Consider the following 26,898-nt stretch of genomic DNA (forward strand, 5'->3'; position numbering starts at 1 on the left):
CTAAACATTAGCAGGCACTGGTGTGTCTGATTAAACCCTTGACCCCCCATGAAGTCACAGGTCTGCTAAGGACTGCCTGGGACTAGTGGGTGAATACAGGAAAAAGTTATGGGAGAGGGACAAACAGGTTGAGTTTTATAGGGGGAGTTAAGGACTCCTTTGAGAATTTGATGAAAGTAATGGACCTGTTGATAACAGAGGGAAATGGACTTGGTCGTTCCCCTGGTTACATATGAGGAAACTGAGGCTGGTCAGCCAGGGAATTGCAGGCAGTGTCAGTCGCAGACACCAAGTTCAACTCCCTGTTCTCACCTTTTCCCATGATGCTGGGCGTGTCGGCACAAGACTCATGAGTCAACATCCCCACGTGGGATTCTGGAACTTTGCAGGTCCTTTGCTGAGATTCTGCCATGGGTCAGGGGAACAGTCTTTGGCTATCTGGAGGGAGACAGACCTCCATGGGTTCCTAAGGATTTTTTGAGGCCATCCCTGACAGTTCAAGAGTTCGTAGTTAAGTAAAATGCCAGGGAAGGTGCTGATCCCCAGGCATGTGGTGAGATACTTGGGAAGGTCTGACGGGTTTATATTAACCAAGATCTTTGGACATTGGCCCAGGACATCTCCGTGGTGATCCAAGCAGTGAAGCCGTCCTACCTGATGCCCTATAGCTCCCTCTCCTTCTCTGTTGCTGCCTTCAGCTTTCTGGAAAGACTTTGGGGCAAGTCTTTCCAGAATGTTTCTTTATTGGGTAGAAAGATTCTGGTTTAAAAAACATCCTTAGCCATAGAGATAGATGTTGTTGTAGTTAGCTGCTGCCGAGTCAACCCTCGACTCATGGTGACTCCATGCACAGGTGAACAAAATGCTGCCCAGTCTTGTGCCATCCCCATGATCAGTTGCAGATCAGACTATTTTGATCCAGAGGGTTTTCACTGGCCGATTTTTGGAAGTAGATTGTCAGGCCTTTTTTCCTAGTTCATCTTAGTCTGGGAGCTCTTCTGAAACCTATTCAGCATCGTAGCAACATGCAGACCTCCACTGACAGACGGGTGGTGGCTACGCATGAGGTATGTTGGCTGGGAATTGAGCCTGGGTCTCCCACATGGAAGGCAAGGATTTTACCACTGAGCCACATATGAGAGGTTAACCCAATCCCAGACTGAATCCTGGACTGGGTGGACCATAGTGATATAGAAGCATAATTTATCATCAACACAGTGCCACCCATCCCATATTTTACTTGATCCTTCCACCCCTATGAGGGATGCTGAGTGAATAGGATTTTTGCCCACATGTTAAGGATAAAAAAATGAGGTGTCAGAGAGGTGCTGTGATTTGCCGAAGACAAGAGAGGAGTTGGTGGCAGCTCTGGCATCTGCCAGCAAGGACTCCTTGTCCAACAACTTCCCTCCATGCTAGGTGGCCTCAGTAGATATGACCCCTGAGGTCCTATGATCACTTAAAGAAGAGGGAAGGGAAAGAGTTGGCTGGAAGCATCTTGGGAGACTATATTGTTCTTGTTAGTTGCTGTCCACTTGTCTCCAACTCATGGTGACCCCATGTACAACAAAATAAAATGTTGCCTAGTCCTATACCATCTTCCTGATCATCAGTATGTTTGAGTCCATTGTTACAACTTCGGTATCAGTCCATCTCATTGAAGGTTTCCCTCCTTTCCATTAGCCCTCTACTTTACCAATCATGATGTCCTTTTGACTGTAGTCACAATGTATTATGCCCCATGGCCAGGCCGTCAGGGGACAACCAGGAGAGGCACATTCATCAAGATTTTATAGGTCAAAATATGATACCATCTTCTCTAGCCTCCTCCCATCACCATGACAATACACCTGACCCAGGGCCAAGGAGGTGGTTTCTGACATTGTCTCAAGGTACCTGCTTTGACATGCACTGACTTCCTGCACCTCCGGCCCAGGGCCAACTCTGTGTCATTCTGGGACTGTGCATTGAAGATCCCAGGAAATAAAACCCAGCAGACAGAAAGGATGCAGGGAGTAGCAGGGGTGCCCCCAAAGGCTTTCTCTGGGTCATCAGAGAAGCCAGAAGAAAAGTCTGTATGAAAATGCTCGACCATTCCCATGTCTCCTGCCTTTAGGAAGGTATGTCTTGTCTCTAACAGAGAGTCGGGGACAGGGCAGATTCCACCTTCTGTTCACTGTTTCTGCTTGAATATTCAGCCTGCCTAGGGCTCCCTTTAGGCTCTGACGCATCAGACAAATTTCACAACCTCACCTGTTAATATTCCTCCACTACTCTGCCTTCATGACCCAAAGCCCCAAAGTGCTCGATTTCGTTTCAAAGAATGGCACCCCCCTCTCTTCCCTCTTGCTTCTCTCCCCAGAGGCGGCTATAAGGTGGGGTCGCAGGCCCAGGGTCTATCACTCCAGTCGCTTCCTGGAGGCAGGTACTGGGACACCCTTTTTACAGACATGGGAACTGAGATACAGCAAGATTGTGTATGTTGCCTGGGGCTGTAAACTGATAGCTACCTAATGGGGCTGGGATTCAAACCACCACACCTTGCTGCTTCCCTGAAAGACAGGGTGAATGGCCTAAACTATGGGGAAACTGGTGTTAAGCAATGGCCTTGTCTCCCTAGGCCTCTCCCAGGGTACTTACAAGCTTCCATGCTCAGGCTCAACTGCACTAATGGGAGAGTCAACGACCTCCCTTCCCCTCCCCTCCCCTCTGCCTCTCCTCCTCTCCTCTCCTCTCCTCCCCTCCCCTCCTTCTTCCCTCCCCTCCTTCTTCCCTCCTCTCCTCTCCTCCCCTCTCCTCCTTCTTCCGTCTTCTCCTCCCCTCTTCTTCCCTCCCTCCCCCTCCCCTCCCCTCCCTTCCCTCTCTCCTCTCCTCCCCTCTTTTATCTACTCTTTCTCCTCCGCCCCCCTCTTCTCTTTCTTCTCTCTCTCTCTCTCTTTCCCTCCCTTCCTCCCTCCCTGTCTCTTTTCTCCTTTCTGAAATGGGCCCAGTACTGGTGGGAACAGTCCTTTCTTCCTGAGGCCCTAGAATGCCCAGGAATGGAGGGCAATTTTCCTGTTTTGTCCTTCATCCCCTATGCTGGCAAGGGCTGATGAGAGAGCTTTGGACAGAGTGAATGTGAGTGGGGCGGACTGGCCTCCTCAGGGAACAGAACCATGGCTTGTCCTCTGAGGAACCAGCCTTGCAGCTGGACCATCAGGGTCTGAGGTGCCTGGGTCCACAGCTGAGTTCAATTTCCTTGAAGTTTCATCAGAATTGTCCACTTCCAGAACTTTCTCAGCCCTACTCACTGACCATAGGTGCTTCTCACTCAGCAAAGGCCTCATTAAACTCTTGTTCAGCCCCTGCACATGTGCCCCGTTCCCAAAACCCTGATATCCTTCATGGGCACACAGACAGCGTTTTCTGAGCAAGCAGGTTCCATGTACTCAGCAGAGGACTCGCTGTCCTGGCTTACGGCCGCCCCTTTGGAGGTCATTGGCTGTAGAGCTGGAGGGGAACTGTGAGATGTCCTAACCAGGATGACTCCTTCTTGTAAATACAAGGAAGCTGAGGTCCAGAGAGATGGTGCAGGTTCACCCAGGGAGCCAGAGGCAGAACTGGAACCCAGGTCTCGGCACTCCTAGTTAGAAGTTCTTTCTGGGACTGGCATTTCCCTCCCCAAAGGTCTGGGCCAGGGCAGTGCTCTCCTTCTGCTTTAAAAGCCACTTCAACGTTTATTAAGCACCTACTATGTATCAGGCACTTGAGTGATACATGGTCTTGGCCGTCATGTACCTTACAGAGAAAGGGAGAAGCCCTCAAAGGTGGAGGGTCTGGAGGAACAAGCTCAGGGCCTGCTTCAGGTCTGGGCTGCCCTATTTCCCCTTCTTCATGGGCTCTGAGGGGCTTTGCTTATTCAAGAAAGATTTTGACTCCCCAACTGGGTAAGAAATAGCTTAGTAGACTTCTAAGCAAGGAGGTAAGTCCCCAACCAGAATTCCTTCTGGCGCACTAGAACCAGACAACCTGAGTTCAAATTCCAGCAGCACCAATTCCTGGCTGTGTGTCCTGGGACAAGGTACTTAACCTTTCTAAAGCACACTTTCGTTATCTGCAAAGTGGGGATAACAGTTAGTATCTACGGTGAAGGGTTGTTGGGAAGATGTGATGAAATAATGCATAAAGCATTGGCAAAGGAAATGGTGCATCGTAAGCCACCTAATTAAATATTATTCTAAACCCACCACCCCCACCACCGCTGCTGCCTCCCATTCCTCCTCCACAGGTAATGGCTGGTTGTGGGTTCAAATCCTGGCTCTGCTGCTTTCTAGCTGTGTTGAACATGAGCAAGTGTTTTCACCTCTCTGAGCCTCAGTTTTTTCATCTGTAATATGGGAATACGATTCTTACCTACCTGGCAGCTTTGTTACAAAGATTCAATGGGAAAAATGTATGCAACATGCCTGACACATAAATGCCTGGAATAACTGATGGTTCCTGTCCCCTGCCATCTTACGATAACCGCAGCATCTCTGTGAAGCAAACAACTTCCTCTCAAATGTCTGGGTTACATGGGTGTCCCTTCCTGTCAATTGGCCCCAGCTTTCTCCTTAGCATTTCAATGAGGAAAAGCAGTTCCATTATGAACTGGAATAGACTTGACCCTCACTCGTATGTAATAAGAGGACCTTGTCACCTCTCCTACCTGCTCAGCTGGCAGGTTTCACAAGCCTGTGTCCAGAGACCCAAGCAATGGGCAATGGGGAATATTCTCCTGCCGCTTAGCAGGTCACCCGAGCAGGGTGTTAGGGCACATTGAGATTTTCAGGCACCACCTAAAAGGAGGTGTTTTTATACTCTTCCGTCCCATCCCAGCCTGCTCCCCTAATCAGTGAAATGTGAAATGTGAGCCCCAGAGTCCAGGCGCTGGGTCTGTGTCGTGCCCTGTGTCTCGGTCCTGTGGGCACAGCAAGGCCTTGGGGGTTGGTATACCGACTCTGCCACCATCGCCTGTGTGGTTTTAGGCAAGACACTTCCTCTCTCTGAGCCCCAGTTCCCTCCACTTGTACTGGGGGTGATCACTCCTCCCTCCTAGGATTCAATGAGCTCACGTGATAAAGGGCCGGCTTGCCTGGCACATGGTAGGTGGCCAGGTAAAACTCTTTCTGTCTCCACTGAGTACGTGGTCACCAAAGCATCTTGCTCATCACCGGCCTCATAAACCCTTGATTGATTGCATGAATCTCTACCCTCAGGCCAGCCCCGCTGACAAAGGCCAATTCACACCCCATCATCCTTCCTGCACTGTGGTGCCTGTTGAGTGCCAGGATGCCCGATGCTGATGCGGAAAATCCCACTGAGGTGTCCCTTTCTCCAAACCTTTCCCCCATTGACTCTTATCCTTCCAATTACTCCGCATAAAAAGGAATGAAGTCCTGTTGCCTGACACTACATGGATGGACCTAGAAAACATCATGCTGATGCGAAATCAGTCAGACACCAAAGGACAAATTCCGTATGCTCTCATTTACATGAAATAAGCAAATATATAGAGACCAAAGCTTTTGTGGTTACCAGGGGTGGGAGAGAGAGGAAAAAGGGGAGTTTTTGCTTAGGGGGCATTGAGTTTATGTTAATGGTGGTGGAATAATTTGGAAAAGGATAGCAAGAATGGTTGCTCAATATGAAAAATGTAACCCATGTCAACGAATCATGCATGCAGAGATTATTGAATTGGCAATTTTTTTCATGTATACTTTCACCACGATAAAGGAAAAAAAAAAAAACAAAAACACTTGTCTTTCCAGTGTTCCATTTTCTGAAGGTCTAAGTGACTAGAAATGTTTAATAAGCCAATTCAAGTCTGCAGTGACCGCAGTCTGGTGTTTGGCTTATTCACTAAGCCCTTTGTATTTGCATTGTTGCTGTTGTTGTTAGTCGCCGTTGTGTTGATTCCAACTCATGGCAACCCCACGTGTGCAGAATAGAACTTCTCCATAGGGTTTTCAAGGCTGTGACCTTTCAGAGGCAGATCACCAGGCCTGTCTTCTGAGGGGCCTCTGGGTGGGTTGGAACCACCAAGTTTTCAACTGGTAGTCAAGCACTTAACTATGTGCAACACCCAAGGACTCCTTGGTTTGTATAGGTTCCTTCAGTATGTCAATGTAAAGGAGAAACTGATGGTGGAATTTTAACCCCTGTGGAAAAAACAAGATGTTTTAGCATAATGGTGGTGAGGGTCATCTCCCTGTACCCCTCTGATCACACCCCACACAGGCAGCCACTTTCTGTTCAAAGGATAGCTTGTTAAGATCAAAGCTTGCTAAGACCATGAGGCTCCATTGGACAGATGAGGAAACTGAGGCCCAGCAATGTAATCAAGTACCAAGAGCTAGTGAATGGTTGAGCAGGGACTCAGACCAGGTCTGTCTCCCTCAGAGCCTGTGTTCATTACATTAAGATACAATAGGAATCAATCTTCATATGCCAGCCGCTTCTCAGCGCTTTGTATGTATCATCTAATTTAATCCTCACAACCCCGTATAAGAGAGGTGCTGCTATTAACCCTACTTCTCAGAGCACACTTCCCAGGTGTGCTGCCAAGTTCATCTGCCCAAGTGGTGGAGCCAGGTCACTGATGCCCATCCTTTCAGCCACTGCCCTATGCTGAGCTCCAAGATGGGAAGAGTGGGGCCTAAATGTTGATTCTAGAGACCCGAATTCAAGTTCCCTCCTTGCCACCCAATGTCTTATGCATCCTTGGATGAGACACACAGCCTCTCTGGACTTCTGTCTCTTCTTCTGTGAAAATAAGGGGCCCTGGGGCTCTGCCAAGATCACTTGACCACTAATGTTCATGAGTCAGGGGAATTAGTACCTTTCTACGTAAGAGCGCAAACCAAGCTGGCTACATGAGGTTAGATTTTCATGGCTTCTGCGATTAGAACTGCTTCCCCACTAGACCCAGGGAATTTCGTCTCTGGGTGGGCAAAGAAAGGGCTGACGTTAATGAAACCTTGCTTCCTGACCCACTGCAGAGCATAAGCCCATTGTGACGTGCAAGGCCTGGCAGCCATGGTGTGAGGACCTAGCCCTGTGGTTGGCCGATGCTGTCCCCTGAATACCTCCCCTCTGTTCCCTTGAACTTTCCCAGCAAAACTTGCCCCAGAAAAGCAGAGCCTCACTGAGGCAGCTTAGAAGATGCTAGAAAGTTCATTTCTCTTAACAAGCCCCTGTCTGTGGTGGCCCAAACCAAGGCTCACAGAGCTTCTGCAAAATCAACTCCTCACTGCCCACCAGCCAGGGCTAATTCCTCTTTCATATGTTTGAAATGTTAACATTAATTCTGATTATAACCATTTATTGAATGCCTACTAATCTTCAAAGGTCTGTAGGTGGCACAAATGGTTTTCTCTCGAGTGCTACCCTAAAGGTTGGTGGTTCAAACCCACCCAGCAGCACAGTGGAAGAAAGGCCTGGCTATCTGCTTCCATAAACATCACACCCAAGAAAACGCTATGGAGCAGTTCTACTCTGTCACATGGGGTCACCATGAGTTGGAATCAACTTGACGGTGATGGGTTTGGTTTTTTTTGAACAATCTCCAAATCTCTTCTCATGAGCCCTCACAATAACCTTATGAGGCTGGGTCTATTGTGACCCCCATTTTGCAGGTTAAGAAACCAGCATTAAAGAAAAGAAGTGACTTGCTCAAGGTCACACAGCCAGGTAAGCAATAGAGCCAGGATTTCAACCCAGCCTGCTGACTAAAGCCCCCAGAAAGATTCTGATGCAGTAGCTTGGGTTTGGCGAGGGTTCAAAGAGGAGGTGCAGACAGCTGTCTGCCATAGTTTGGGCCAAGTTCTGGGGTCAAAGAAAGAGAGGCTGGAGCCCAAGGAAGACAGTGGTTTGCCCAAAAGAGAGAGAGAGAAGGTGGGAAGGCTGAAGTTCAGGACTCCTGGCTCTGGTCCAGGCTTCTTGCCCAAACTCCCTACTCCATACAGAGTCTTGTTTTGTTTTTTTTTTCAATCCGTAACACTGGTGTCCTAACACAGGGGTTGGCAAACTTCTGTAAAAGGCCAGATGGTAGATATTTTAGGATTTGAGGGCCATATGGTCTCTGTTGCAAGCACTCAACAGTGCCATTAGAGCAAGAAAGCAGCATAGACAACATGTAAACAAACGGGGGTGGCTGAGTTCCAATAAAACTTTATTTATAAAATTGATGACCTAGATTTGGCCTGCTGGTTGCAGTTTGCCAATTCCTATTCTTGCAGAGTGAGATACTGGTGTTTCAGTCGTAGCATTCTTACCTTCCATGCAGGAATCCCTGGTTCAATTCCTGGCCAACCCACCTCATGCACAGCCACCACCTGTCAGTGGAGGCTTACATGTTGCTATGATGCTGAACAGGTTTCAGTGGAGCTTCCAAACTCAGAGAGACTAGGAAGAAAGGCCTGGCAATCTACTTCTGAAAATCAGGCAGTGAACCCTATGGATCACGACAGCCTGATCTACAGCCAATCATGTGAATGCTGCAGGACCTGGCAGTGTTTTGTTCTGTTGTGCATGGGGTCACCATAAATTGGGGGCAACTTGACAGCAGCTAACAACAACATTCTAACAGAAGATTTTAATGCTTTTAATGGCGGTAATTAATAGAAGGGAGTAATGGTAGAAACTTCAGGCAAGAAGCCAGGTCTAGAGATACAGAGTTCAAACGCAGAGTGGGGAAAACTTCCCTGATGCTTCTTAAATCAAACCTAATTAGCCAAAATCTTGGGATTCTTCTATCAAGTCTTCGCTTTCCTGATAAGGTCTGCAGTATACTATAGGGTTAAGAGCAAGACTTGAGTCTCAGAGACTTGGGTTCATATCTTGGCTCTGCCACTCACCAACTACGTAATCTTGGGCAAACTGCTTAATATCTCAGTGTCTCCTTGTCGTCATCTGTAATACAGGGGTGGCAGTACAGGGAGTCCCCAGCTTACATCGGGGTTCCTTTCAGTGACTCTGCCGTAAGTTGGTTCTGATGTAAGTCAGATACCTCTTTTTTTTTTTTTCTTAGTTTTCATTGTGATTGCTGTTTATTATCAGTATCTTTATAAATCCGATCTTCGAACATCTGTGAGTGAACAGCTGAGAATGATAACATCAGCACATTACATGCTACAACGTTGTATGTAGTACATATTACTAACAATAAGATTTTAAAAAAAAAAAAGATGGTTGTAAGTGTAGTTTGTTATAACTCGAATATGTCGTAAGTCGGGGACTGCCTGTGCCTACCTTTCAGGGATGTTGTGAGGACTGAATGTATAAAGTGCCTAGCACAGTGATGGCACAATTACCAGCTTACCAGTTGCTGTTGACTCCAACTCATGAAAATCCAGTGTATGTCAGGGTAGCACTGTGCTCCATGGGGTTTACAATGGCCCACTTTTTAGAAGCAGATTACCAGGCCTGTCTTCTGGGTGGGTCCAAACGGCCAACCTTCCAGCTAGTAGTCGAGCACTTAGCTGTTTGCACCACCCAGGGACTCCTGGCACATAGTACTAGGTACTCAGTAAATCTCAGCAGTTATGGCCGTTGTCACCAGTGGGACTGTGTGTGTGTGTGTGTGTGTGTGTGTGCATGTCTCTGGATGGCAGTGGCTAGCTCAAAACGGGTGCTGACTCAAAACGGGTATCTCTGCAGCTCCGCAGGCATCCGGGAGGCTGAGCGCTTCAGAACACCCCCAGGGAGGGCCTCCAGCATCACCCGGGCGGGGAAGGAGGAGAACTGCAGTGCCATCAAGTACAAGGCTGGCAGGGTAAGTCACTCGGTTGCTTACCTGTGAGTCCTACACACCTATAAAGCTCTTTTTGTCCTCTGGGCCCAAGTTGCCCTCTCCCAATGCACCTCTGGGACTCCTGTGTTGGCCTGTGGAGGTAGGAGGATGGGCCAGGTCACAGGTGCAGCTAGGAGAGATGTCCTGGTAGCCACCTTCAAGGAACCTGCATGATGCCTAAGGCACAGTGCAAAGGTTTCCACAAGGCTTAGCATAGTGTATCTGGAAGTTCAGGTCTCACCTGCCCACATCAGAATCACCTGGGGCGGGAGGGGCGGGTGGCTTAATGTGCAGATTCTAGGCCTCCCTATATCTTTTGAAGCAGAAGGTCTCTGGGGTGAGGTGGAAGCCTACATACAACCTGCCCAGAGGGCACCAATGCACCACCCCCCCTTCTGAGAACCACCAACTTTGGTTTTGAACTCCAGCAATTTGATCAAAAGCAAAAGACGAGCCTCTCTGCCGATTCCAACAAAACAGTAGGAAAAGAGGTACAGTTTGAGCCTGACCACATCACAGCCTCCTAAATGGAAATGGGTAGACGGAGATGGCAGAACTGGGTACTCTCAAATTTCTTTCATGCGTTCAGCAAACATTGCTGGGGTTCTCACTGTGTCCAGGCACCTAGGAATGAGGATGAGGGTATAAACATGAATAGATTACCACCCTTACCCTTAAGTTTCTTTCAGGGGGGCAATATTACCCCCAAAGGGGTGAAAACTTTTCAGGAGAGGAGCAAAAAAAACCTTACTCTCTATACACATAAAGCATAGATATACTTATGTACATAAACAGATACGCAGTATATCTGCGGTACTAAAATTTCATGGTGGAGCGTGACTGGGGGACGATTGTCTAAAAAGGCCCCTTTACCAGCTACTGTCAAGCTGATTCCAACTGATGGCAGCCCCGTGAGTGTCAGAGTAGAACTGTGCTCCATGGGGTTTTCAGTGGCTGAATTATGGGAAATAGGTCACCAAGCCTTTTTTTCAGGGCACCTCTGAGTGGATTCAAGCCATCAACCTTTTGGTTAGCAGCCAAGCGTGTTAACCATTGGTACCACCAGGGACTCCCTCCTCAAAAAAAAAAAAAAGGTTGAGAAAAACTGGTCTAGAAAGAAAAGCAGCCGAGTAAATAAATAACTTTAAAGCACTTTCATGGCTATGATAGTAGAGACACATTCAAAACAGGAGGTCAATATTTATTGAGGACCTACTGTGTGCAATAATAGTCACTGCTATTCATTGAGTACCTACTCTGTGCCAGCCCCTCGTTTTGCGCTTCTCACATCTGATTTCTACACTTTATTACAACTCCTGGAGGTAGAAATTACTATTTCTATTTTGCAGCAGAGAAAACTGAGAAATACGGTGACTTGTCCCAGGTCACACAGCTAGGAAGTGGCAGAGCAGGGATCCAAACCCAGGTCTGTGAGTCTCCAAAACCCACCTTCTTTCTGACACTCCAGGCAGCACTAGAATATAGTTCTTTTTGACTTGGCAATGCAGTCAGATCTCATGCCCATACTTGGATGTTCTCACATCCCCTCCTTTGTGGCTGTTCTCTACTCTCCTCCGGCCAAAGAGGAAGTGAGGAGACTTTCATGGATAATAAGACTGACTACATTTGTCCTTAGAGTCTCTGGGTGGCACAAACAGTTAAGCACTCGGCTACTAACCAAGAGGTTGGTGGTTTGAATTCACCTAGAGGCACATTGGAAGAAGGGCCTGGTCATCAACTTCTGAAAGGCCACAGCCATAAAAACCACATGGAGCACAGTTCTACTCTGAAGCACATGGGGTTGCCATGAGTTGGAATCAACTCAACAACAACTGGCAAATGTTTGTCCTCACCCTTGGTACCTAACTGATACCTCCCAGTTGGGAACACAAAGCTCTCTCCTAACATTAACTCACAAAGTCCTCTCATTATCCCTGAGCAGTAGAGTATTATTAATACTAGGAGGAGCACAGAGAGGTTAAATGAGCTACTTAAGGCCACACAGCAAGTTTGTGTAGAATTGGGAACCCCACGTTTCCCAGATCTGAAAACATCCCATTGTTTCTCTTTTTCCAATCTTTTGGTTTTATTCCTCTCTTCTCAGCTGCCCCTGGGGAAGATAGGAAGGGGCTTCAGCAGCAAAGACCCCGATTTTCACGATGACTATGGCTCTCTTCAAAATGAAGACTGTGGAGACGATGACCTCCAAAGCAGGCCAGAGCAGTGCCGTCTGGAAGGCTACAACAGCCTGGAGGTCACTAACGTGTAAGGGACTGATGGCTCCACCTAACCCAATGCTGGAGACCCAAAGAGGAAGGAGGCCAGACGGCTTCAGATGCCATCTCCACTGTACATATCAACTGTGGGCAGCAGCACCTTCCTCCAAGCTAAGGATGCTCCTCACCTCCTGGGCAAAATACCAACAGATGACTGCGATTTCAGGTGGGAACACCAAGAAGAGAGATGACACCAGCCTGCCTGTCTTGGGTGAGCCATGGACTTTCCTGCTCAATGAAAGGAGACTGGACCTGTCTTAGTGACCAGACTCTCCTTCATCCAGTATGTGCAGACTCAACCTCAGAGCAACTGTCAGCCACTGAGCAGTCTACATGGTCCCCTGATCTTTGCACTGAGCTGCCAAGCTGGAAAGAGGCCCACAGCTTTCCAAAACACCCACCCAGGAAAAGCAGCAGAGTCTCCAACCAGACACTCCAGAACCCAGTCTCGACAGTGCTAGGAGCAAGCAGAGTGAAGGCTGACCAGTCAACAGGGCTATTCTTCCAGCAACAAGTATTGCTCTTGCTGAGATATCAGGCTGAAGGGGGTCTCTGTCTCCTCATGACTGAGAACTTGGTCTCCGACTTGGATCACTGAATCTTTCTCAGGAGGATGCAGAATGGGGCTGGTCATTCCTTTCCACTCAAAAAGTCCTATATCACATGGCAGGACATGTTGAAGAGCTGTTTGACCCTCTGGGCTACAGGAGTGGCTACACTGGGTGGGAACAGGTGAGAGGTCCTTGCAAGGATGGGGCTTAACATCAACATTCCCAGGAAGTATAGATAGTTAGTCATTGAGACGAAGGATATCGTGATGACCCTCAAGGACTGGAGTTGACTGAGTTCGGTTAGTGTCAATCCCACCAAGCATGGCAATTAGTTTGGGATTTGTGGTGGGGAAATGTGTGCCATCGTGGAACAAATGAACCCATGTTGTGATGTCTCCATCACCCGAAACATAGGTTGTGCTTATCAATACCTTCACTGAGGCACAAATCCCACAAAGCAGCCATTAAGGTGGTGGTGGAGAGAACCCCAGGTTCTTTTCTTGACTCCATCACTGTTTTGCTGTGCAGCTTCTCCCCAGTGGCTTCACCTCTCTGTGCCTCAATGTGTTCATCTATAATACTTCTGATTCCCTCTTTTCCTGTCAAGGATATTGGGATGATTAACACTTGCTAATGTCTGTAACACACATCGTAACCTCAGGAGACAGGTGGGAAGTTGTAGGGTGGGAATGAAGTATATCTAATTTCTCATTTCCAAACACAGAACTAATGTTGAACTAGTTCTCTCCATTGGTTGAAGCAATGTGCAAAAGGAGGACAAGCAGTGTTTAATTTCAGACTCTCCAAGAGCCCCCAACTGCTGTCAACAACAACAACAAAAAGGACTCGCATGTGTAGAAGCCTAGAAAACCAATTGACTGGGGTTTTCAAGCTTGACTTCGTTGACCAGATGACTTTGCTGAGTGATGATTAGGGAAGGACACAGTGTGTTGGGATTCTACCTGCGCATCAGTCATCAAACCAAACCTTGTCTTGAACCAAAATGCTCTGCTTCTGCTGAAGCCATTTGCACCAGGAGTCAATGAGAGGTTTGGATTTCCAAGGTTCGCAGCAGGTCTTAGCCTCCAAGAACGGTCAAAGCACCTGTTCTTCAACCCAACAAATTGTTGTCCTTCATGGGAAATGCATAAGCCAAGTTCAAATTCACAAACTTGAGAATTAGCCCTCCCTAATGCTGAAGACCACAGTTTTTGCCCTAACCTTAGCATAAGCACAGCCATTCTTACTACTGAAGCCAAACGCCCAGTTGGTGGGCAGGTGTTCGTCTCCTTTTTTGACTAAATGTTGGGCCTCCACGGGACCCATTTCTGATTCCAGGCCCTGAGAGCCAGTCTCTGGCATGTGGCCGAGCTTTGTTTAGGTTTCAACCCAGTGTCTTGATGCCCCTACGCCACACACAGAGGATCCTGAAGTTCCAGTGCCCACAGCTCAGAGACAAGAGGTGAAGGCTCCCTCTCATCTGATTCCACAGGTCACTCCTGAGCCAGTGTCTAGGCTGAGTAATGAGGGACTCCAGAGTTTGCCTTCTGGGGGGCAGCAAAGGCAGGTGCCCAGGCAGACAGTGATTCCTGCAGGGTGAGCACGGTTGGCAGAGGGGGCCTGAATGCAGATCTGATTATGTGAAAGCAGCTTTCACCCAAGTTGTCAAAATGAAGCTTGTATTATAGCCAGACCCAGTCCCTTTGTGGAGGAGATAGGCAAGTGGACAATTGAGGTGTCACTGGCAGAGATGGTATTGTCCCCAAAATTCACAGCAATAGACCAGAAGGCCTGGGGCAACGTGGGCAACCTCGAATGCATCTTCTGGTCCAAATTATGCTATAACAGCACTTGCTTTCATACCGGACGCTTCCATACCCCTGGCAGCCAGGCAAGCGTTTGGAGCTGGTTTTTCAACAGGAGGATGGGTTGACTGATAAACAAACAGCCCCTCCTGGAGTCCAGTCAGGTGAGCTTTGTGTTCTGGAATAACCCTAATGTCAACTCTGCTTCAAGGATGGGCGAGGAGAGCAGGCAAGAGGAAGACTTGGCATAGAGATCCCGGTGGCCAATTGGCAAAGCCAGGCGGAAGGGCCACCTACAGGACCCTGACCTATCACGTCCTGTCCAAGTGGCCCAAGTTGTGGTCCTGGTCCTCAAAGGGTGACATGGCACTGGGCTTGGGGACGATACAAATGTGCTTCTTTGCAAGGTATTGCCACGTGTGCCCATGGGTGATGTTCCCTTAAAAAGGGGAGTTGGTGCCAGGGGCTGGGGAGAATCAGGGTAGGGACCAAAGAGCCAGTTGTCGTCAAGTTAAGTCAACTCTAACTCATGGCGACCCCATGTGTGTCAGAGTAGCACTGTGCTCCATAGGGTTTTCAATGGCTGGTTTTTCAGAAGTAGATTGCCAGGCCTTTCTTCTGAAGGACTCTGGGTGGACTTGAACCTCCATCCTTCCAGCTAGCAGCCAAGCATACTAACCATTTGCACCACCCAGGGGCAGACATCCCATATTTCTCCCAGAAGCCCTGGGCCAAAGCCAACGGAAGACAGCTGCTGAGCAGACTCTCAGCTTCTAAAAGGCCCCTTTGTTCTTGGCTGAGCTGGGCCTTTCTCCCAGAAATATGTCTGTCTGTCAGCATTGCTGTTATCAGATCCCAGGCTGCAAGAAGCAGGGAGAAGCACAAGAAGACCTGGACCGCCTGAGGAAGGGGAGGGAGCCTCTCACGAGGCCCAGCCAGCTGGAGGGGCCTCTGCACAGTGACCCAAAATCTCAGGGCCACTGACTGGGCCTGGGTCTTGGCAGAATAGGGAGATTTGGCAGAATGTAGGGAGCACCAGAACCCTCCACTGTCCCTTCAGCCTAGTCCTCCCTCTTCCCGTTAAAACCCTATGTTCTGTGTGCTGTGACTTCTCCTCTCCTGCGGAGGCTCCCCAGGCTCCTGGGTTTGGGGTGGTGGGAAAAGAAGCCCCATGGGAAACGGTAACTTCTGAACCTACCAGTGTTTGGTGGGTGCCCTAACGCACAAGGGGAGTTTGTGGCTGGAAAGGAAAAGGAGTTGTCTGTGAACGAAGATGATGCTCTCGACCTTTAGCTGCTGGTCCTGGACCCGAGATAGCTTCCCAAGGGTGGAATTGTAACACTGTAACAATAAATACTACTGTACAGCACTTTGTTGATGGGTGGCCTTTTTCTGTACATTTTCTCCTTTAATTTTCCCAACGGCCTCTATGAGAGGGAGATTATTAACCCATTTCATAGATGGAGAAACGGAGATTGGAAAGGCTGAGGGGCTCGCTCAGTGCCATAAAGCTAAGAAGTCACAAAGTAGGGACTCGAACCCAGTCGATCTGCCTCCAAATCCCAGGCTCGCCCCTCCCCACACCACACTCTCACCCCCAGCCCTGGCAGAGTAGGTCATCTTCCCCCCACCCCTGTCTCCTGCACCCACCAGCATAGGGCTTACCTTACCAGGTGGCATCACTCAAATGGCATTCAGGTGATCTCCATCCTGCTGGGACATCTGGGGCTGCTCTCCCCATTTGGGTGCTGCCTCCTGTCCCGAAACCCCTCTGTCAGGAGGGGAACACCTGACTAGTTACCCTTCCCTTAGCATCATATGCTTCACTGTGCCACGCCCCCCACCCCGCACCCCCTGGTCAGAATAGATCTTCCTGGCGGAATCACAGCAGTCCTAGCATAGTGCTTCTCAAGCTTTAACCTGCACACGAATCACCTGGGGGCGGGGTATGTTCAGAACGCAGATGCTGATTCAGAAGGACTGCAGGTGGGGTGGGGCTGAGATTCAGCATGTTTAACAAGCTCCCAGGTGATACTGTTACTCCACAGACCTCACGCTGAGTACCAAGGTCAGGGCAGACAGTTGGGCCTTCCTAGCAAAGCCCTAGTACATGAGGTAAGACCTGGCCTGTGGGCACCACCAAGTGACCCGGTGGTCCTGGCAGAACCCCACACCTCCTGGGGCAGGAACTGAACCTAACTCCCTGGCGCATGGCTAATGTCAGGTAGGGAGTAAGAACTCAGGTGTGCACTGAACAGTGAGGATTCAAAAGGAGCTAGAAGACACCCCCAGACAGGCCCAGGGGCAGCCAATCTCTGCAAACTAACTGGTCATGAATACTGTGCTTATTAACTCTACTCCTGGGTGCCAGGCCCTGTTCTCAGTGCTGGGGACACAGTAGTAGGACCTGTAATATAGCAAGGGGAGACGACAAACACAGAGATGTGATAGGGACTGGGAGAGGGGGGCGGAGGTCCACGAGGACTTTTGAGCTAAGACATAAATTCTGAGAAGTAGCTAGCCCTGCATACATCTAGGGGAAGAACATTCCAGGCAACCAGACCCTGAGCTAGATGCTGAAGATTACAATGGTGAACAAAGTCCCAGCGTGAGTCCCACACTCCCAAGCAATACAAGTGTGCAACTGTGACGTGTCTTGAGAGCAGAAGTGGCTGGTAACCAGAGAGTTCATCGTTTGGGGATTTAAAGTGTCAAGAGGAGGTGAGGCCTGGGCAGAGAGCAGTTCCACAGGTGAAGAGGAAAGGGAAGCACATTGCAAACAGCTGGGACAGCATGTGCAAAGGCCCTGTGGTAGGAGGAGCAGAAAGAGCAAGTGGGGCTGAAATGAGGCTCATGGGGCTGGAGTGCAGGAGATAAGGGGTTCATCCCCTGAGGCTCCTAAAACAGGCATAGACAGAGGAAGCCCTGCTGGGCCTCTGCCCGTACCTGGAGCACCTGGCCTGGCTCTTGCCCATCTGTGAAATCCCTGACGCAATTGTTGTTGTTAGTTTCTGTGGAGTTGTTTCAAACTCATAGCAACCCCATGTGTTACTGAGTAGACCTGCTCCATAGGGTTTTCAAGGCTGTGGCCTTTCAGAAGCAGATCACCAGGCCTATCTTTCAATGTACCTATGGGTGGGTTCAAACCACCAACCTTTCAGCTAGTTAGCTGAGTGTGTAACTATTTGCACCACCCGGGCATTCCCTTATGCAATTAGCGCTTCCTACATGGCACAACTGGACACGAAGCCCCCACAAACAGGTTCCCCTTCCCCTTCGCTCTGACTCACAGGTAAACTGAATTCCGAGAGCCAGGGGCTGATGAACCTGGCTCCTGAGCTCACCAGGGCATAGCCAATTTGAGGCCAGCTAAGGTGGTGCAGTGGTTAAAAGCATGGTTGCTAACCAAAAGGTTGTGAGTTCAAATCCACCAGCTGCTCCTTGGGAACACTATGGAGCAGTTCTATCCTGTCCTGCATGGTTGCTACGAGTTAGAATCAATTTGACAGCAATGGGTTTGGATTTTTTTTTTTTAAGGCATCAGGAAGGAGCCCTGGTGGTGCAGTGACTAAGCACTCAGCTGCTAACTGAACGGTCAGCAGTTTGAATCTACTAGGAGCGCTCTGCAGGAGAAAGATGTGGCATTCTGCTTCCATAAAGATTTCAACCTTGGAAACCCTATGGGGCAGTTCTACTCTGTCCTGTAGGGTCACTGTAAGTCTGTCTATGAGTCAAAATTGACTCGAGGGCAGTGGGTTTGATTTTTGGTTTGGTTAAGGTGTCAGGCACCTCTTCCATGACAGCACATATAAACCTGAAATGTCTCTTAAGCCATCAAGCTGGTGCAAGACGTGTGGCTGGTTTTCAAGAATGGAGAACAAATCTCAAAGGAAGCTTCATCAAACTGGTGTGAAACTACCAGTGCCTCCAGCTTCATTTGCTTGGAGCAGGGCTTCTTCCTATGTTCCCTAAGGCCCAGGCAGCCCCTGGCATTTAGGGGAGGCATCAAAGGAAGGCCCCACTCCCATGGAGGGGATGGATCCCAAGACAGGGCCAAGGTGAGGGGCTGGGTCTTTCTGAGAGTCCCCCAGTGGTGGGGGAGGAATCTCATAATGCTTAGCAGATTAGGTTTTTGTTTTACAGCCCTGGTGGTGTAGTGGTTAAGAGCTTGGCTGCTAACCAAATGGTTGGCAATCGAATCCACCACCTACTCCTTGGAAACCCTCTGGGGCAGTTCTACTCTGTCCTATAGGGCTGTTTATATGTTTGTTCTAGCCACTTACTAAGTGCTAAGCACGTGCACAGGTTATCTTAATCTTCAAACCATGCGCAGGGCGTGTACTAACTCCATTTTGTTGTTGTCGCAAAAATATAAATAACATAACATTTGCCAATTCAACATTTTTCACTTGTCTAATTCAAAGACAGGAGCCCTGGTGGCACAACTGTTAAGCATCAACTGCTAAGGAAAAGGTCGATGGTTCGAACCCCAGCATCGGCTCTGTGGGAGGAAGCCCTGCACCTGTAAAGATGACAGCCAAGAAAACCATATGGGACAGTTCTACTCTGTCACATGGGTGGGTTGACATGAGTCAGATCAACTCAAAGACACCCAACAACAACAATTCAATGAAACCAATGGCATCGATCACGTTGTACAACCATCACCAACATCCATGGCGGTATTTTCCATCCCCACGAACTGAAACTCAACACTAAAAAATAAAAAAAAAACACTACTAAACAAAAATTCTCCTCTTTCCCCTTCCCTCCCACCCGTGGTAACCACTACTAAACTCTGATCTCTATAAATTTGCCAATTCTAACTGTTGCATGCTAGTGAGATCATACCATGTCTGTCTTTTTGTGATTGCCTTATTTTGCAAAGCATAATGTCTTCAAGGTTCATCCATGCTGTGGCATGTGTCAGGACTTTATTTCTCTCTATGGCAGAGTAAGATTCCATGGTACGCATGCACCACGTTGTTTCCTGCATTTCACAGAGGAGAAAGGAGGCCCAGCTTTCACAGCTAGTAAGTGGCAGAGCTGGCAATTGAATCCTTAGCCCCATCCTGCCCAAGCCTACCAGCTCCAGCTGTGCCCCAGATGTGGACCCACACTCTAGGAGGGGATCCCCAGCATAGCGCAGATGAATTCATTTATCTGAATATTTGAATCACCCCCTTTGAGTAGCCAACCTCTCGATCTGGACCACTATGGATCTGTATTGAACTGCCAGAGAATATAACCTGGGCCTCCCTGAGACATTCTGCATCCTCAGCTTTGCATTACGGTTATTTCTGAGTGAGCTTCACAGCCCCAGCTGATGCCCATGGGGACCGAGATGGCTGTGTACTCAGCCACCACCAGTTGCCATCACGTAGACTCTGACTCATTTGGGTCAGGGTAAACTGCACTCCATAGGGTTTTTAATGGCTTTGACCTTTCGGCAGTAGATTGTCAGGCCTTTCTTCCTGGATGCCTCTGGGGGCGCTTGAACCCCCAGTGTTTTGGTTAGCAGCCAAGAATGTTAACTGTTCGAACTATCCAGGGACTCTGCTCATGTACTATACCCCTCAGTATGGTGCTTGGCACTTAGTAGGTGCTCTCTTGTTTGTTAAGCAAATACCAGAATAAATCAATAAAAATCCATAAAATGCCAACTGCCAGTGAAAGACAGTATCCTTCAGGGCTGCCCAATACAGTAGCCACATGTGGCTATTTAAATTAAATAATTTTTTTTTAAATTAACAATTCAGTTCCTCAGTTGCACTAACCACATTTTAAGTGCTCAGTAGCTATATGTGGCTAGTGACTACCATATTGGATGGCACAAATATAAAATATGTTTGTCAATCAGAAAGTTCTATTGGACAGCATTACTATATAGTATCCAGAAGGGATTTAATTTACTATAGAAACCTACCTTCAAGAAGCTTACAATTTGGCTGAGAAAAAAAAGGAATAATAAATCAAGGCTTTAGAAAGACACAACTAGAGGAAAAAAGACTCTAGGTCAACTGGGATTTCTGTGTCAGCCAGTGACAAATGACAGAAGGCCAAGCGAAAAACTGGTTTAAAAATAAAAAAGTGCTCACTTCAGCAGCCCATATACTGAAATCAGAAAGATACAGAGAAGATGAGTATGGCCCCTGCATAAGAATGACATGCAAAATCGTGAAGTGTTCCATTAAAAAATAAATAAAACATGTGCACTGCACACCCATATTCATTGCAGCATTATTCACAATAGCAAAAAGATGGACACAACCTAAGTGCCCATCAGTGCATGAGTGGATAAACAAACTGTGATACATACACACGATGGAATACTATGCAACGATAAAGAATAACGATGAATCTGCAAAACATCCCACGACATGGATGAATCTGGAGGACATTATGCTGAGTGAAATAAGTCTATCACAAAAGGACAAATATTATGTGAGACCCCTATTATAAATAGTCAAGAAAAGGTCTATACACAGAAAGAAATGTTTTTTGATGGTTACCAGGGGTGGGGGGGGAGGGAGGGAGAATCGCTAACTAGAGAGTAGACGTGCGTTAACTTTGGTGAAGGGAAAGGCAGTGCACAATATGGGGAAAGTCAGCACAACATGACTAAGGCAAAGGAAGACACCGAGAGGTACAGAACAATAAAAGGCAATGACGGTAAATACTATAATGTATACAATTCTGCAACAACAGTAATAAACGATAATTTTTGAGTGGATACATAGGTAGGTATGTATGCTGAATAGGTGTGGGAGGGCGTATGGGAGTACACTCAGGCGCCTATACAGGTTTGGCTGTGGATATTTCTGTATACATATCTATATGTGTTGCATGTATATTCATATGTATAATAGAGTACACGGGAGGCACAGTCATGGAAACATCCTAGACATAATCAAACACCTCAAGGGACTGAGTTATTGAGCTTGAAGGCTAAGGACCATAGTTTCTCGGGTCATCTAGGTCAACTGACATAACACAGTTCATAAAGACAACGTTCTGCTTCCTACTTTGGTAAGAAGCATCTGGGGTCTTAAAAGCTTTTGAGTGGCTATCTAAGATACAACTATTGGCCACTTTCTGTCTGGAGCAAAGGAGCGTGAAGAAAACCAAAGACCCAAGGAAATGATTAGTCCAGAGGACTAATGGACCACAGGAGCCACAGCCTCCCCTAGCCTGAGAAGAACTAGATGGTACTCGGCTACCACTACTGACCACTCTGACCAGGATCATAATAGAAGGTTCCAGTTACAGTGGGAAAAAAATGTAGACAAAAATTTAAATTCAGAAAAAAGACCAGATTTACTGGTCCATGAGAGACTGGAGGAACCCCTGAGACTATGGCCTTCAGATACCCTTCTAACTTGGAACTGAAGGCATTCCTGGAGATCACCTTTCAGCCAAATAATAGACCCCAAAACAAACCAAACCCTCTGCCATCGAGTCGATTCCAACTCAAAGCGACGTCCACGCCATAGAGTTTCCAAGGCTGTAAATCTCTACGAAAGCAGACTGCCACATCTTTGTCCTGCAAAACAGCTGATGGTTTCGGACCACCAATCTTTCAGTTAGCAGTCGATGGCTTTAACGGCTGCACCATCAGGGCTCCTTAAATTATAGACAGGCCTATAAAATAAACAATTACACCCATGAGGAAAGTGCTGGTTAGAATAATTATCTACACGACACCAAAGGACGACATATGCTCAGAAGCAAAGATGAGAAGGCAGGAAGGGGCAGGAAAACCTGGCAAGTGGAAATGGAGAACTCAGGGTGGGAGTGGGGGGAGTGCTGACACAAGGTGGGGACTGCAACCAACGGATGTCATGGAACAATTTGTGTACCAACTCTTGAGTGGGAAACTTATTTCCTCTGTAAACCTTTACCTAAAGCACAATAAAAAGAAAATAAATACAAGTGATCGGGGTGGGAGAGAGAAAGCGGGGCTCACTGCTTAGGAAACACTGAACTTCTGTTAAAGCTGATGGGAAAAATTAGAAACTAGTAATGCTGATGGTTGCACAAAGCGATGAAAACAATTAACGTCACTGAATTGTACGTGTGAAGAATATTGCGATGGAAAATATTACATGTATATATACCACAATAAAAAAGAATCTAATATATATATTAATTAATTAATTTAATTAAGGGGAATTGATTGGCTTATGTAAAGAACTGTCTAGGACTTTGGCTGAAGCTAGAGTATTAAATGAATTTTTCAGGATTTTCACCTTCCTTCGTCTCTTGGCTTTCTCTGGATAAGGTTCATTCTCGGACAGATTGTCCCCAACTGTTGGCAAAATGGCCACAAGACTCACAATCTCCTAGGTGAGCAACCCCTGTGCAAGAGAGCCCTGTGCAAGAGAGCAAACTCTCAGGGCAGAATGCCATTGGCTGGGATCGGGTTGGAAGCCCACTGAGGTAGGGTTGGCCCAGCCAGGTCACATGGCCTGAGGAGCTGGTACTCACTGATTTTGGAGCTGAGGAGTGAGAAAGCTGGAGCCCATGAGTGCTCTGTGGTTCTTAGGGACTAGGTGGCTGTGGGATCCTGTAATGCAGCCCAGGCTCTCTTCCTCTTTCCCATAGACACTCCCTCCTCCTGCCTCTACAGGTGGGCAGGGCAGCCGGACCCCAGGGGAGAGGAGTCCCCTGGTACTGAGAGCGAAAGAAGCTGGACTCCAGGCACCAGCAGCTAAAAGAAGTACCAGAAACAGAAGTGAGAATCCAGGGACATCTACTCCTGAGACTCAGGACTAATAACAGCCCATATTGACAGGCATCTGCCCTGTCCTTTTCTGCAGGGGTTCTTAACCTCGGCAGTACTGACATTTGAAGTCAGATAACTCTCTCTTGTGGGGGCTGTCCTGTGCATCTTGGATGTTTAGCACCATCCCTGGCCTCTACCCACTAGATGCCAATAGCACCTTCTACCTCCCCCGTACCCCCCACCAGCTGTGATAGCCAAAAATATCTCCAGATGCTCCGGACACCACCTGGGGGGCAAAATCACCCCCCAATGGAGAATCACAGCTTGACACATATTTATTCATTTAATCCCCACAACAACCCCTTCAGATGAGCATGATTAGCTTTTCACCTGACAGATAGGGAAACCGAGGCACAGAGCAGCTGTGTAGATTCCCCCAGGTTCCCATGAGTGGCAGGTGGCCAACCAGCTGTGTGCAGAGTCTGGGCTTGTACCCACTGGGCCCTGCTGCTCTGGTCTGAGGCAGGCTGGACCACATCCAGCTGCTTGCAATAAAAAAAATTCCTGAAGTCAGATGTTCCCAGAGCAGAAGAGACTTCCTCATGGTTAAGCAAGCATTGTGGGAAGCTGGATTCCCTCCCTCAGCCCAGCAGAAAATTGCTGTGTAAATTATAGGGTTAAAGGGTAAAAACAACTCCATGAGCTCCTGACTTAAAACAGGGTCATAATTTCGGGGCTTGAATGACCTAGCTCAGTAAGTACTTGTAATAGCTAATCTCACACCACATCGCTGTCAACCTCATCTTATTTAAGAAAAACAAACAATGGTGTCTTAGTTATCTAGTGCTGCTATAACCGAAATACCACAAGTGGTTGGCTTTAACAAAGAGAAGTTTATTCTCTCACAGTCTAGTAGGCTACAAGTCCAAATTCAAGGCGTCAGCTCCAGGGGAAGGCTTTCTCCCTCTGTCGGCTGTGGAGAAGGTCCCTGTCATCAATCTTTCCTTGGTCTGGGAGCATCTCTGCACAGGAAGCCTGGGTCCAAAGGATGTGCTCTGCTCCTGGTGCTTCTTTCTTGGTGGTGTGAGGTTCCCCATGTCTCTCTGCTCGCTTCTTTCTTTTATATCTCAAAAGAGATTGGCTTAAGACACTATCTAACCTTGTAGCCCTCATCAATGTAACTGCCACTAATCCATCTTATTACATCATAGTGATAGGATTTACAACATGTAGGGAAATCACATCAGATGATAAAATGGACAATCATACAATCATACAAGGGAATCATGACCTAGCCACGTTCACAGATATTTTGGGGGGACACAATTCAATCCATGACAAATGCAGAACAAGGAGGACGTTTCAGACACTTGTCCAAGGACTCACAGCAAATTTGTGAGGGAGCCTCTCAGCAGTGGGATAAAGCAGCCAAGACCTAAAGGGGTGGAGGTAGCTGACTGTCACTGTGGCTCTGCCCCAGGCACAAGGCTGTGTGACCTGGGACAAATCCCTGTCCCTGTCTGGGCCTCAGTGGAGTTGGACCATATATTCTCTGAGGTCTTTTCCCTGCTCTGAGTTCCAGGTGGTGGTTGGAACTGGAGGTAAGGGCAGAACAATGGGTGAGAGGGGCGTCACTTCCTTCCATTTCCCACCGCAAGACCTACAGAAGAAAGAAAATCAATTAACATCCCCCAACCACCAGGAAAGGAGCCCTGGTGGCACAGCAGTTAAGTGCTTAGCTGCTAACGAAAAGGTTGGCAGTCCAAGTCCACCAGTGGCAACTTGGGAGAAAGACCCAGCGATCTGCTCCTGTAAAGATTACAGCTTAGGAAATCTTATGGGGGCAGTTCTGCCCCATCACGTGGAGTCCCAATGAGTTGGAATCAACTCGACAGCACACACAACCATCATGCCCCCTACACAATTTGGATTTCATGTGAAATACCTGGGTGAAAACAAATCAACACAGAGGGAAAATTTTCTCTACTCAGCTCACTGCCCTCAGAGAGGTCACTTGACCCTGGTTGGTTCAGTCATGGCCTGGCAGACTGCTGACCTCAAATGGCTACACAAGTAGGCTCCAGATTTGTGAAAGGAAAATTACAGTCCTTACCTAACAAAACAAAACAAAAAAACAATCAGTTACTGCCTTAGTTAGCTAGTGCTGCTATAATAGAAATACCACAAGTGGGTGACTTTAACAAATAGAAATTTATTTTCTCACAGTTTAGGAGGCTAGAAGTCCAGATTCAGGGTGCCCCATCTAGGGGAATTCTTTCTCTGTCAGCTCTAGGGGAATGTCCTTGTCTTTTCTGAGCTCCTGCTCCTGGGCAACCTTCATGTGGCTTGGCATCTCTTTTCTCCCATCTCTACTCTGCTGGCTCGTTAAATCTCTTTTATATCTCAAAAGAGATTGACTCAAGATACACTCTACACTGATTCTGCCTCATTAACATAACACACACAACCCATTCCCAAATGGGATTCTAACCACAGGCATAACCGCAGGGACATAATTCAATCCTTAACAAATAGTGTTCCCCCAAAAATCTGTGTTATAAATCCTAACCCCTATGCCTGTGGTTAGAATCCCATTTGGGAATGGGTTGTGTGTGTTATGTTAATGAGGCAGGATTAGTGTAGGGTGTATTTTGAGTCAGTCTCTTTTGAGATATAAAAGAGAAAAAACCACAAGCTTGGGAGCAGAGATGGGGTAAGACAGATGCCAAGACAAGTGATGATCTCCAAGGGACCAGGAAATAGAAGTTGAAGAGACAAAGACTTCCTCCGTGGGTAACACAGACAGAAAGCTTTGCCCTGACCTGACGTTCTGAATTCAGACTTCTAGCCTCCCAAACAAGTGAGAAAATGAATTTCTGTTTGTTAAAGCCATCCACTTGTGGTATCTCTGTTATAACAACACTAGATAACTAAGACAGAATTTGGTACCGGAAGAGTGGGGTGCTGCTCTAACAGATACCTAAAATGTGGAAACTGTTTTGGAGTCGGGCAATGGGTAGAGGCTGAAAGAGTTTTAAGGTTCCTAATAGTAAAAGTCTAGATTGCCTTGAAGAGACCGTTGGTAGAATCATGGACGTCAAAGGCAATTCTGGTGAGGGCTCAGAAGGAAGTGAGGAGAGCTAGAGAGAAAGTCTTCATAGTCTTAGAGAATACATCTGGCACCAGCAACCAAACTTTGCTAGAAATGTGGATGTTAAATGTGCTTCTGGTGGGGCTTCAAAAGAAAATGACTGACATGCGATTGGACAATGGAAAATCTACCTATTTATATGTGCATATATGTGTATATGTATGTGTGTGTGAGTGTGTGTGTGTACCTCACTGGTTCTGTTTCTCTAAAGAACCCTGACTGAGACAGTCACCCTGTCAGCACTGAACACCTGGCCCAAGACATTACTCTGGAAATCTCTCGGGTTTTCATGGCACACGGCATGCACTTCAGAGACACCTGGAGCAGGTCTTACAAAGCCACACTGTTCATTCATTCATTCAACAGATACAGCCTATGCATCTTGTGCCAGGCACCATCCGAGGCAGAGCCAAGACCAAAACAAAACCACTGGCCTCAAACAATGGGCAAAAAGCAATATGTAACACGAAGACAGGTGCTGCAAAGAAAAAAAAAAAAGCAAGGCAAAGGAAAAAGAGTGCCGGAGGTGCCTGTTAGGTGGCACCATGAGTTACCGCGATGGGTGACACCAATTCTAGT

At 47.6% G+C, this 26,898-nt stretch overlaps 1 protein-coding gene and 1 non-coding gene across 2 annotated transcripts in view; both read left to right on the forward strand.

Moving 5' to 3' along the window:
* Window positions 1-15,764, forward strand: part of KAZN (kazrin, periplakin interacting protein) — a 580,804-nt gene extending 565,040 nt beyond the window's left edge. The window contains exons 14-15 of the mRNA XM_049877978.1: window positions 9,679-9,793; window positions 11,916-15,764. Of these exons, the coding sequence (XP_049733935.1) occupies window positions 9,679-9,793; window positions 11,916-12,080 (280 nt within the window). The 3' untranslated portion in view covers window positions 12,081-15,764. The remainder of the gene's footprint in view (window positions 1-9,678; window positions 9,794-11,915) is intronic.
* A 4,769-nt stretch (window positions 15,765-20,533) lies between these two features.
* On the forward strand, window positions 20,534-20,640 carry LOC126074126 (U6 spliceosomal RNA). The gene has a single exon (XR_007516934.1). It is a non-coding gene; the product is annotated as a U6 spliceosomal RNA (small nuclear RNA).
* The last annotated feature ends 6,258 nt before the right edge of the window (window positions 20,641-26,898 follow it).

The sequence above is a fragment of the Elephas maximus genome, chromosome 3 (genome assembly GCF_024166365.1).
Source record: "Elephas maximus indicus isolate mEleMax1 chromosome 3, mEleMax1 primary haplotype, whole genome shotgun sequence".
Lineage (NCBI taxonomy): Eukaryota > Metazoa > Chordata > Mammalia > Proboscidea > Elephantidae > Elephas > Elephas maximus.